Source organism: Micromys minutus (genome assembly GCF_963924665.1).
Source record: "Micromys minutus genome assembly, chromosome: 1".
Lineage (NCBI taxonomy): Eukaryota > Metazoa > Chordata > Mammalia > Rodentia > Muridae > Micromys > Micromys minutus.
In genome coordinates this window covers 62546983-62560057 of record NC_137969.1, presented here as the reverse complement: position 1 = coordinate 62560057, position 13075 = coordinate 62546983, and the positions used below count along the sequence as shown (strand labels likewise).

Below are 13075 nucleotides of genomic sequence, written 5' to 3'. Positions count from 1 at the left end.
GGTTATCCAACTAGTTACTCAGCCTATTTCACTGTACTTGAGGGCTTTCCATCCTCCTCCTCCTGCCTCTGCCACATCAGTGCTGAGATTACACGTGTTATGGCTTGATTTTATGCTTAGCTTTCAGCACAGCTACTGACACACAGATGGTCTCCACAGATGCGTGCTGAATGAGGGATGTGGCGAGAGCCCTCCCGGAGGCCCCCCATTATTTTTCCAGCTGAAAGAAAGCCCAGAGCACCCCAGCTAACAGACCTGTATCACATCCTAGGTGTGTCTTCCTGCCAGACCAGGGTGCCTTCTTCGTGAACTACGTCATCGCCTCAGCCTTCATCGGCAGCGGCATGGAGCTGCTGCGGCTGCCCGGTCTCATCCTCTATACCTTCCGCATGATCATGGCCAAGACCGCTGCTGACCGCAGGAATGTTAAGCAGGTACCACCTTGGACCCTGCCCAGTGCTCCCTGCCTGTGGGCCTCTCAGTTCCCTGGGGTACGTCTGAGCCACAGTAACAAGAGCTTTGTAAACCTGGGTTCAGGGTCGCCTCTGCCTGGAACCTCTTTGGATCATGGCGAGTCTTTCTGTAGCTTCCTTACTGACTCACGAGCCAGAGAAAAGAGCGAGGGGTTTTTGTGGTCTAATGCGTCTGGCCACACACTGTGTTACTCTTGTCACTGCCTGCACAGAGTGCCTGGCAGAAGCAACGTAAGGAAGGAGGGATTTGTTTGGCCTTCAGTTTGAGGGTACAGCTTGTCAGGATGGGGGAGGTGTCAGAGCATTTCTGCCTTTGGTGTGGGAGATCGCTGGCTACACTGGATTCGATTAGGAAGCCGGGAGGGGTGAATGCTGGTGTCCAGCTCTTCCTCCTTTCTTAAGCTTGGGACTTTAGCCCACAGAATGGCGCCACATACATCGGAGGGCTGGTAGTCTTCTCTGTTAAACCTCTCTAGAAACACACAGAGAACTGTGTCTCCAAGGTGATTGTGACTTTACACAAGTGGAGAATCGAGGTTAATCATCACACAGGAAATGCATAGCTAAAACTTATACATTCAATGCTTTAAGCCCCTGCTTAGTAGCTTAGTAAGAGACATAATATATAACCCGTAGACCCCGTTCCTGGGGACCTCTGTTTGGACCTATTCTTAGGAGCACCTCTAATGTCAAAGCTATCTCAGGCTCAGGCACTCACTGCAGACCTCCTAAATTGGGGGTCGCTATGCCTTAGTGAGTTCTGTTAGGGGGAGCAGGAGGCCAGTTGTCCTCTGGATTTTGTGATGGACGCCACACATCTTGTTTTACAGAGGTTCAAACTGAGCTGGCCCAGGTTACCTGATCTAGGGTTGATTGATGGATGGTAGGGAGGATGCCCAGTCGGTGTGGAATCCTCCAGCTGTAACTGCCCCAGGAGCTCATAGCCCTGGTGGGTGGGTACAATTAGAGGAGGGGAGCTCTGTAAGTGCACACACTAACCTGCCTTGGAAGATCTGGGTGTGGCCTGAGAGAGTCTGGGCTGTCTGGAGAAAGCCAACCCTTCCAGAAGCATTCCTCACTACCTAGTCCTCTGACCGGGTTGGACACGCCCCACCCACCATGCGTAGAGTTTATGGAAGGATGTCTGGGGACAGAGCCAGCCTGTGAGCTCCTTAACCCTTTCTTTCCCTAGAACCAGGCCTTTGAGTACGAGTTTGGAGCCATGTATGCATGGATGTTGTGTGTCTTCACCGTCATCATGGCTTACAGCATCACCTGCCCCATTATTGTGCCCTTTGGTAAGTGGCCCCGGCATCCGTCTCAGACTCGTGGACAGCTGATTCTTTCACACCTGCCGGAGATAGTTACCCCCAGGTCACGTGGATTCCTAACAGAGGGCCCTCTTATAGTTGGTGAAATACAAAATTTCCTTTCCACATGATTGCTTCTGCTGGCCTCTACTGTGGCCTCTCTCAACATGTCTGGTGTGTTGGTTCATCATGGTATCTTGTTTGGTTTGTGAATGTGTGTGTATGCATGTGTGCATGGGTGAGCATGGATGTCCATGCATTTGGTGTATAGACCAGAGACAGATATTTCCCTTCTTTTCCTTCCCTCCCCCTCCCTCCCCTTCCCTTGCCTCCTCTTCCCTTCCCTCCCCTCCTCTTCCATCCCCTTCTCTCTTTCCCTCCCCTCCCCCCTCTTTTCTTTTTTGAGGCAGGATCTCCCTTTATAGCCTTGGTTGGCCTGGAACTCACTATGTGTACTAGATTGAGGTCAGCCTCAAACTTCCGAAGATCTTTTGGCCTGTGCCAAATTCTGGGATTAAAGGCGTGTGCTGCCATGTCCAGCTTGTCCGAGATATATATATATATTGAGATGGCCTTTGGATAAAGCCAGAGATCTCGCTAGATTGGTTAGCTCTGGGGCTCTGCCTGTCTGCACGTCCTCCTCCAAGTGCTGTGGGTGCAGAAGTGTTCCACCACGACCAGCGTTTACACGGGTGCTGGATCTTACCTCAGGTACTCCTGCTTCCAGCAGGCAGCGCATGAACTGAGCTGTCGCTTCAGTCCCAGTTTTTATTATTATTATTTTTATCATCAGTCATCATCACCATGTAGACTGTCTTAGTCAGGGTTTCTATTCCTGCATCATGACCAAGAAACAAGTTGGGGAGGAAGGGTTTATCCAGCTTACACCTCTATGTTGCTGTTCATCACCAAAGGAAGTCAGGACTGGAACTCAAGCAGGTCAGGAAGCAGGAGCTGATGCAGAGGTCATGGAGGGATGTCACTTACTGGCTTGCTTCCCCTGACTTGCTCAGCCTGCTTTCTTATAGAACCCAGGTCTACCACAGGGATGCCACCACCCACAATGGGCTGAGCCCTCCCCCTTGATCACTAGTTGAGAAAATGCCTTACAGCTGGATCTCATGGAGGCATTTCCTTAGTTGAGGCTCCTTTCTCTGTGATAACTCCAGCTTGTGTCAAGTTGACACAAATCCAGCCAGTACATAGACCATACATAGTTTACAAAGATGAAGTCTTGCTATGTTGTGCTATGTTGCACAGGTCAGCTTCAAACTTGGGACCTTCTACCTTAGCCTCCCAAACATTGGGGTGGTAGTTACGTGTGCTAAAATGACTGGCTCTTTTTAATGTAATTTAATTTTTTAATTAATTAAAGACTAGCAGAATAGCTCAGTGGTTAAGAAAAAGCACATACTGTTCTTGCTCAGGACCTGAGTTCGATGCCGGTACCCATGTCAGGTGGTCCTCCTGAAACCCCAGCTTCGGAAAACCGACACCACCCTCGCCTCCTTGGTCACATGCACAAACACATAAATATCCACAAAAACAGATAATAAAACATTAATTGGTTGATTAATTACTTAGATAATTAATTAATTTTTCTGAGACAGGTCTCACTATGCAGCTCTGGTTGTCCTGGAACTCACTACATAGACTATGCTGTCGTCAAACTCAGAGATCCACCTACGTCTACCTCCCCGGTGCTGGGACTGTGGCCCTCCAGGGTCTCCAGCTCACAGCTCCTCTCTTGCAGGCCTCATCTACATCTTGCTTAAGCACATGGTGGACCGGCACAACCTCTACTTCGCTTACCTCCCGGCCAAGCTAGAAAAGAGGATCCACTTTGCTGCCGTGAACCAGGCCTTGGCTGCTCCCATCCTCTGCCTCTTCTGGCTCTTCTTCTTCTCCTTCCTTCGTCTCGGTGAGGGACGTTCTGCTCTGTGCCAGGCCTCGTATCCCCATCCCCCCAACACCAGCAATCCGACCAGCAGCTGATTTCATGGCATCGGTGTGGTAGAACATGGTGCTCCTGGCTGAGGGCTGGTTGGCGTGGTGTTGACAACCTGGCTACTGAGCTAGGTCAGGGGTGACAGAGCCCCCAGAAATCCTCATGGAGAAGACAGCTGCTGTCAGTTCTGGGGGGACTGAGCCAGAGGATATGTAACTCTACATTAGCCCTGGGAACCCCCATCCTGTCTAGCTAGCCCTAGCCTCTGGAGGCTGCTGGGGAACTGTCCTAACAAGCTTACATGCAATGGCTACTTGGTGTCCCAGTGTCTAAAACCTGGTCAGGGATGGGTCAAGCCATCATGTGGGTCATGTACCCTGTGTTGTGTGCTTTTAGCTGTGAGGGTACTATTCTGACTGTTGGCAGGGACGGGAGTTGGGGGGAAGTCACCCACAGCTTGGGCACCAGGCCTGGCCCCTTCCTCAACAGAGCAAACATAACAGAAGCCCCTGCCTCAAGACTTCTCCTGTGTTCCCAGGTCTGACGGCCCCCGCCACTCTTTTTACCTTCCTGGTGGTTCTGCTTACCATCCTGGCCTGCGTGCTCTACACCTGCTTTGGATGCTTCAAGCACCTCAGCCCATGGAACTACAAGGTACCGGGTTGTCTACCATGCCTCAGGCTGGACAGTGGCGACTTTCTCTTCTTCCCCCCTCCCCATGTGAATGTAGTACCAGCCTTCTCCAGCTTTTTGTTGGGAGTGGGGTGTGTTGTGGCTTCCCTCCCTGCCTCCCCTATACCAGGCTCCTGTTCCTGAGTCTCCTTTGAGATGCACTGGGAGCCTGGTGCCGGCTGGTCCTATTATTCTTCTGGGTTACTGGTCTGTTTGTTTGGAGGACCTTCATTCAGAGAGATTGGTTCTGTTCATCATTGTGTCTCTGCTGTTGTCCACAGACAGAAGAATCAGCTAGTGACAAAGGAAGCGAAGCTGAGGCCCACGTGCCCCTGCCATTCACAGTAAGCTATCTGTGTTTCTGTCCCCATGGTGGCTGCAAAGTCCCATCCAGATAAACCATGGGAGTGTGCTGGAACAGTTCTAGCTAAAACGAAATCTCAGGCCCAGTTGTCAGTCTAGTTTTGAGTTGGTGTCGGTAAAGAGAAGTCCCTAGTCAGTTGGGATGCTGTCTCTGTTAGCTGGAAGCCACCGTGGCCACTGAGGTGTGTCTAGTTCACTTGTCTTCTCTCTGCCCCACTGCCTGGAGAGTTGGGTCTCCAGCTATATCAGGTTATCTGACAGCCACGGAGGGACAGCAAATGTATGTCCCCTTTGAGTTCAGCAAATGCACGAATGTTCCAGAAGGGAGTGCCAATCTGGAAAGACCCCTCTTCTTTCTGGCTTTCCCTGTCTATCCTCTAGGGTGCTCCCTCAGGCTAGAGTGCGGCCCTTGCGACCCAGGTGGTAGAATGTTAACCTCTGGTCGTCTGGACAGAGGTGAGGGTAGGATTCTGGCTGGCCTCCTCAGCCTCAGTCCTTCCAGCAGCTACCTCACTAGGGAAAAGACTCTTCAAAACCTGGGAGCGCTGGGGCATGCTTTTAATGCCAGTACTTAGGAGGTAGAGGCAGGTGGGTCTGAGTTCGAGGCTAGCCTGGTCTAAGGATTATGTTTCAGGACAGCCAGGGCTACATCTTGGAAAACCAGAACAACAACAAGGATTCAAGCCCCTGATAAGTAGGTATTCAGGAACGTAGTTAGCCCAAGGCAGCCATGACCCAAGCTCTGCCACCAGCAAGGAGAGCAGGCCATGTGGAAGGAAGCTTTAGATTCTCCATTTCCAGCCTGGGCCTGGGAGGCTGCACAGCTGACAGACATGTATTACAGACAGACTGTTCCCAGATAAATAGATAGTCACCCAGAATACAGTTCCAGAAAGGAGTGTTCCCTCCGTTTCTTCATGTGATTGTGAGAACTGGGTTGTAGCCGGCTTCCCATTTTGCTCTGATCTCTGAGAAGTGTGTGGTTGACTTATTTCGATTGACTTGTTTTGGGTCTAGGTACCCCATGTGAATGCTATTTCTTGATCTGTGTCCTCTGGTTGGGGGAAAGAGGGGTAGTGGGGCATGGCCAGGATGTGGGATGTCAGTCTTGCCACCATCCAAGATTTACCTCTTGCCTTTGCCAACAGCCCTATGTGCCTCGGATTCTGAATGGTTTGGCCTCAGAGAGGACAGCGTTGTCCCCACAGCAGCAGCAGACCTATGGTGCCATCCGTAACATCAGTGGGACTCTTCCTGGGCAGCTCGTGGCTCAAGATCCTAGTGACACTGTGGCCTGTGCCTACCAGGAATCCTGAGAATGAACAAACTGGTCTGGCAGGCTGGGAGCCCCTAGGAATGCTGAGGGACACAAAGGGCTAGTGACCCAGACAGGATTTGAGGTTTTTGCTGTTTAAAGATCCTGTCTTGTGTGAGAGAACTGGGAACCAGCAGGTCCTGGGACTCAGGTCCTTGGCTGAGGGAATATGGCTAGGTTGCTGTCCCAAAAAGCCATCCGTAGGTTTCTTTTCTGGTCCCAGTGTTGGGAACATTTGCAGCTCCCTCATGTGGTCATATGAGGATATGCACTTTAGGGATGCTCTGTAGTGGGCATGATGTCCCTAGTGTTTTGTAGTCAAAGGTCACGTGTTGAAATTTTGCCCTTAGGGTGATCATATTTGGAGACCACTGGAGAGATGCGTCCAGGAAAGCCCTAGTCTCTCTGAGCCCTGGGACACTGCTTAGCCTTCTGCAAGCTGATCATAGCGCAGCCGTTGGGTCTGAGGTGGAGCCCATGTGAGGTCCTACAATGTTCCCCAGCCTACAGTCTCTTCTCAGGGATCTGTGGATTAGCTACAGGGTCCAGGGAATATCTTGTTCTTGTTAAGGGCAGCAGGGCAGCAGGCTTCTGCCCACTGGCTTTGTAGCCTTCTCTGCCCCTGCTGTGCTTCTGGGTTTTTGTATCATGTTGACTGAGACTCTGCGACTGGGGTCACTCAACAGCAGGCAGGTTCACTAAGAACAAATAAAGTACCCACTGGGCTGGTGGTGAGACCCCACCTCTCATGCCTTTTCCAGGTTAGTCCACACAGGCTTCATCCAGCCCTTTACGTAATATGCCTCCTCTGCCCAAGAGAGGAGGGGCACCAGCATGGTTCTTTCAGCTTCTACCTGATAAGCTTGCTCTGTCCAAGATAGGAGGGGCCTTCCCCCGTTCCAGCCCCTTTACGACAATGGACCAGGCAGGGTCTCCCATTCCTCTTCTCACTGGTCTGGTGGCCACTGGCTACTAGAGTCAGCCAGCCACACCGTGTTTTCTCCCATAGGCCTGAACTTTGTGGGGTATCTGAATGGTGCGATCACTACTCTGGGACTGCTTGGCACAGGGTAGCCCTGGCCAGTGGCTGTTTGTCAGTCTGGATTGATTCGGAGAGCCCCATGGGAACCGAAGTACAAGGGCAGAAGTGTGAGCTGACTTCCAGGAAGGGAGCCCAAGTGGTTTTGGATGGAATAGAGGATCGTTTGGTCCAGCTGTACTTAGACGTAAAATAATTTGTCACCAAGGCTGCATTGCCTAACACAGGTGTATAGTGTGTCGGATGAATTTTAGAAAAGATGCTGTAGGTTTCATAGATGAGTGCTGAAGTAAATTGTGCTCTAGAGTAGCTTTATTAGTAGTGCTATGACCTATGGGGCAGTCTTAAAGAAGGGAGCAAACCAGAGATCCTTCGTGGGCACCGGGCAAGTGGGGAGATTAAGTGTTAGGAGTCAGGTATGCAGGAAGGCACTAGGTAAGAGTAAAATCATAATTCAAAGTTGCCTTGGGTCTTGACAGCTCAGGGTTGCTTGCTCACACCTGCAAGGTGGAAGGAGAGGCTTTGAGGACAAAGCAATTGTTACTTCTCTTCTCCAGACTATCTCCTCTGTAGGGAGGCATGGCTAGATCTTTCTGGAGCTGGGATTCCAGGGGACACCTAGTTCTCTTTTAAGAGTTATTTATTTTATGTATGTGAGTACATTGTTGCTGTCTTCAGACACACCAGAAGAGGGCATTCAGTCCTGTTACAGATTGTTGTGAGCCACCATGTGGTTGCTGGGAATTGACCTTTGGAAGAGCAATCAGTGCTCTTAACCACTGAGCCATCTCCCCAGCCTAGGTGTCTAGTTCTTAAAGTGGTCCTGTGCTTTAAAGTCTGAGACATAACTTGGGGATGGTAAGAGGCAGAGGAGCAGACCTAGGCTCCCAGCACCTGCAGAGCACAGAGACTTAAGGTCACTCCTCAGAGCTGTGGCAGCTTACTTCAAGAGGACAGGGCTGCTGAGGATGTATTTGATCCCTGAGGGCGTCACTGGCTTGCCGCTAGGGACACAAACTTGTGGATGTCCTGGACGGAAGCTTGGGCTCTTCAAAGGCAGCAAAGTGGCCCCCATGCTCCAGGTAGGAATAGGAACCGTGTTTGGGGTTCTTGACCTGTACCTGCTTGTCTGGGACATGCAGTATTTCACCAGGGAAGGCAGAACAGGGTTGGGCACAAAGGCCCTCATCCTGGGTGGTGGGGGTTGGTGTGAATTAAGGACTAGGGAAAGTAGGACTAGGGTCTCAGGGCTGAGGGAGGCCATGTGGAGCTATAATGACAAGGGCAGACTCAGGGATCAGTGACACATTTCATAAGGCCTGTGTTCTACTTCCTAAGGACCCTATGCCTGGGAAGACCATCTAACAGGTCATGCTAGCCTCTAAATATCCACGTTGCTAGTCTGTTTCCTATCTGTCATTTGAGGGTCCCCCTATAGTCCTTGCAAACCCCAAAGCCTCTGTCCCAGCAGGTCAGGATCCTCTGGAAGATGTCTACTTTCTTACTATGCCATCAGATTACCAGCTCCAGCCCCAGAGGCCCTCTCCCTGCTCAGCCAGGCTTACCCCTCATGCCTATGGAGTATGACAGACACCCTGACCCATGTTCTTCTTTTAGAAGCACTGGAAAGAGACGATGGCTTCTGTTGTCCAGTAGATCATGATGCTAGTCAGCAGATCTTCCAGGGAGAGCACACAGGATGCCCAGACTCAGTGCCAAGGCTTCTGCCTATCCCGCTTTCCTCAGATGACCAGTACCGTTTTCTTTCATAGGCTGCCTAGGTTAGGGTCCTCTGATCCAGGCAGATAGCTAATGAAAGTCCTGACCACGGCACCCAACAATTCCTAAGCATAACAGCTTTCATTCATGAATTCATCTGAGCAACCGTGGGAAGTAACATCACCTCTGTTTCGCCACCAGATGGCACTCTTTTGTATCCAGGCTCTTTGAGCCCAGAGGTGCAGGCCAAAGCTGCCCCCACCTTCCTCCTGGGCTCTCCAGGTCTCTGCTAACAGTGCCTTCCCTGACCATTCTTCTACCCCCAGTTCAGGATTCCAGGTTTTTCGGAGCAATGAATTTTTCACTCGTAGGATCCCAAGACATTTGAAACTCCCAGCAGAGGAAGACGCTGGCCCCCTGGTTAGTGGTAATGTGCACCCAAGTCAGTGCTAGACTTGGTCAGAGTAATAGAGAGTCCTGGAACTCTGACTTGTTTGCCACATCTGGGTCCTAGTTTGTTCTCTGGTACAAACAGAATGAATGATACTTGGAAGACGTGGGGGCATCAAAGCACAGAGAAGGTAGGTCTCCTATTTTGACCACATGTCAGTCAACTTGATGATGACAAGGGCTCAGAAATTGATTGGAGCAGAACTTGAGGTGAGACTTTTGGGGAGTGATTGAACCCGGAGGGCTCCAACCTCAATGTTAGGAAAATCCACAGATGGCTTTCTAATATGATATGATTTGGGAGGCATTAGAAGTCAGCGGGGAGGCCTGGCTGAAGCTAGGCCTTTTCTCAGGGCTCCGTCCTGTTGGCTGTCACTCGGCTTGCAGCCCCTCATATCTGCCTCACTGCAGATCCACAACAGTCAGACATCACAGTTAAGATCTCTGAAACCACGAGCCAGGATAAATCTTCCTTTTGTTCCTTGGTAGAGGTGGGGAAAGGCAAGATCCAGGGACAAGGTTAGGGACGGTCAGGGAAGACTTTTCTCATATATGACCTTGACTGAGTCTTGAAAGGAGTGCAAAATGGCGGTGGTGTTTTCAGAGAGAAGGTTAGCTTGACAAATGCCACAGGGCTTCAGGGGGGCAGGTAGCCTCAAAGCCCAAACTTTACTGTCTTGGGCATCAGGTCTTGTGCTGGGTCCTGAGAAGCCCACATTTTCAGGAGTTGGGAGCTAACCAAGGGGCTGATGAATCCCGGTTGTCCCAGAAGGATTGTCCTTTTGCACAGTTACAAGCACAGAGATGCCCCGGAGCTTTCTGCCCTACAGAGAGCTCACACGCTTGTCTCAGGTTGCCCCCTGGGGAGTCCTGCCATGGCTCCTGTGATGTTCCCTGACCTCAAAGACTTAGCCCCATGGCCGTCTGTTGTCCAGGTTTCCAGTGGTCCACAGCCATGTGGTTTCCTGTCCATCCAAAACATTTGATCCTGGCTACTGCTGCCTCTGAGGTTCCCAAACTGATTCTTTCTAACAGGTTGGCATCCACCATTGACCTGCACTTCTTGTTGCCCTCTTTGAGGACATCTTAACTCACCAGATAGCAATGTGAGCCATCTGTCTTTATTCCCAGATCTTTCTGTTCAAGAGGAAGTGTTGCCACCTTCCTCTTGGCACGTCCGTCAGTCGCCTCTTACACACCATCTACTGGATCATGATAGCCCCAGGGGCCTCCTTCTCCCAACCCACTCCATGTCCCTGTCACCCACTCCCAACCTCTGCAACCCTTCTCAGTCCTGTATTCAGAAACTGTCCCTGCTGCTTAGGCCCATAGAAGGGCGCCCACTACTGGGTTTTGTGTCTTCTGTCTACCTGCCTGTCTGTCTCTCTGTCCTTTTTCTCTCTCCCTGCTTTGTATTCAACAAAGCTCCCCAGCTTCCCTGGGTGCTATCCCTATTAGATCAAGCTTGGTTCTGAAAGACCCCTCACCTGAGCTCTACATCTGTGGGTCCAGGTTCTGAGTGAACATCTTTACCTGGATGCTCTGCAAACTCTGTTCCTCAACATAGCCATGCCCAAAATTATCTTAGTGTCTATGCCAGGACAGACCGTCTGACATTCATGCCAGTAAGCATGTATGCACACATTGATGTGCAAACACACATCTACTTAGTCACAGTGTTTGGTGGCCTATACATTCACACCCATGCACATGCACACATGCACACATACATATGCAGTGGTCAAGAGCTTGTGTGCATGTACACTTACATACATGTGATCACTGATACTCACACTGATAGTCATGCACACTTACCTGTGTACATGCCTGTATATACGTGGTGTTCAAGAGCGTGAATTGGTGTTCAAGAGCATGGACACTAACACCTTTGCTGGCTCTTAGGAATGAATGCTCACAGCCACACACATGTCCATGAACATTCTAGTATGTAAGCACACACGCTTAAACACACCAGCTTCAGGGGTCTTCCCTTTCACCCTCCATTTCCAGGCATAGACATCTGGGCCAGAAACACTGACCCTGTGTCCTCCCTGTCGCCCCAGTCTCTGCTGCCCTGGCTCTGCTCTCTTCCCACTAGTGTCTGCCCCTGCCCCTGGTACCCAGACCACAACACACAGGCTGCTCGCCCTACCTGGCCATCAGCTTATCTCCGGGTCATAACTGAGCTGACTTATCAGCAGCCATGGGAGGAGTCACTGGAGGAGTTTGCTGCTCGCCCCAACTTCCTATATCTTTTTGGCCAGTGACCTTTTCATCCTCTGAAGGGTGCTTTAAGGAACGCTGATTTGCCTCTGCCCTGCTTTCACTAATGGGGTAGAGGCAGGGAGATCCTGGAGTGTTGAGGGCTGAGGAAATATTCCTATGAAATGGAAAATAGGAAGAACTTAGGTGGTAAAGCTTCCATGGAAGGAATACTGTCCGCAAGACTGAATCAAACATGAATTTCATGGACTGGAGCTGTACCAAGACCCCTACTTTCCTTCTGATTATTCCTTCTCATTTACCTCATCTGCCACTTCCGGTCTGGGGTATGGATCGTCTTTCTGGACCCATAACTACCTGGCTGTCACTGCTAGGACATCCATGCTTCCCATGCCAAGGAGACTGAAGGTGTTTCGGGCATTGGTTCAGGTGGTGGGGTTCCATCACTCATGGATCCTGTTGACTGTGGTCTAGGGATACAGACTTGCTCAGGCTCTCGGTGACCTGTCCTTGATCTGTGATCTGGTGATCTGGTCAAGCCTCTGCATGAGTCCAAACTCAACTTGCATTTAAATCGCACTCCCTAAGCCTCAGTTTCTTCCTCAGGCCCTGAGCTGCACACGCTCAGTCATTTCCCCTTCCTCTGGGCTGGCACAGCCCCTTGTACACATCATTAGGGCTTGTTCACCCACCATCCATTTCTTCAAAGCTCGCGGTACCCAGCTGTTGTGGATGCTGAGCTGGGGGGTGGGCAGAACAGTTTCCATCCCCAGGCAGATCCTGTCTGTCTTCATTCTCTTCCTGCCCACATCTCTGAGACTGGTGCTTCATATGTCACTAAATGGGGAAAGAAGGTACCAGCCCTGGGACTGGGTCAGGGCAAAAGCCCATGCCAGGCTTAGGAACAGGGCTCAAGCTCTGTGCATGGTGCAGCTTCCGGAACTATGGAGATGGGATGGCTCCCAGTCTTTCCCACATCTCTCTCTCTCAAATGGACCTGCAAACTCTAACCCACAATCTGTACAGGGCCTGGGGGAGAGGCCCTGCTATTCTGTAATAAAGGTTTTGCTCACTGTTCTGGCGATTCCTTGACTGTAGGGGGAGCTGCTGAGTTCTGAATCCTCTGTGTCACTAACTTGCAGAACCAGACACTTCTCCTGTGTCTCCACCTCTCCATGCTCCACGCAGGGTGCCCCTGGTGACAGGTGGGGTGGCAGAATGTGTAAGACACCAAAGACAGAGGAGCTTGCTGAGCTCCTGTAGACGGCTTTGTTCAGGGATGGATGGTGGGCAGGGAGAGGCAGAGCCTGAGGACTGGGGTCCTGACAGCAGGGTGGTGGGGGACTCCCCTCTGCAGGCCTCCATCCCGCAGGCAGTGGTGGTCCTGTTTGGTCCAGGTGGAGAACTTTTCTAGGATGTAGGCAGCCAGGCCCACAGGAGAGTCATTCAGAGCACAGCCCAGATGGGAAGGAGCAAGGGAGGGATTCAAGCCTGACCCCAGAGAGTATGTGACTCCAGGAGAGAGGTGTGGGGCTGGATCAGAGTTATGCCAGGGACAGAAGC

At 51.2% G+C, this 13075-nt stretch overlaps 1 protein-coding gene across 1 annotated transcript in view; it reads left to right on the top strand.

Annotated features, from left to right (window-relative positions):
- Window positions 1-12575, top strand: part of TMEM63A (transmembrane protein 63A) — a 37317-nt gene extending 24742 nt beyond the window's left edge. Inside the window, exons 18-23 of the mRNA XM_080939767.1 lie at window positions 272-434; window positions 1666-1771; window positions 3537-3704; window positions 4270-4385; window positions 4685-4747; window positions 5915-12575. Of these exons, the coding sequence (XP_080795893.1) occupies window positions 272-434; window positions 1666-1771; window positions 3537-3704; window positions 4270-4385; window positions 4685-4747; window positions 5915-6082 (784 nt within the window). The 3' untranslated portion in view covers window positions 6083-12575. The remainder of the gene's footprint in view (window positions 1-271; window positions 435-1665; window positions 1772-3536; window positions 3705-4269; window positions 4386-4684; window positions 4748-5914) is intronic.
- The last annotated feature ends 500 nt before the right edge of the window (window positions 12576-13075 follow it).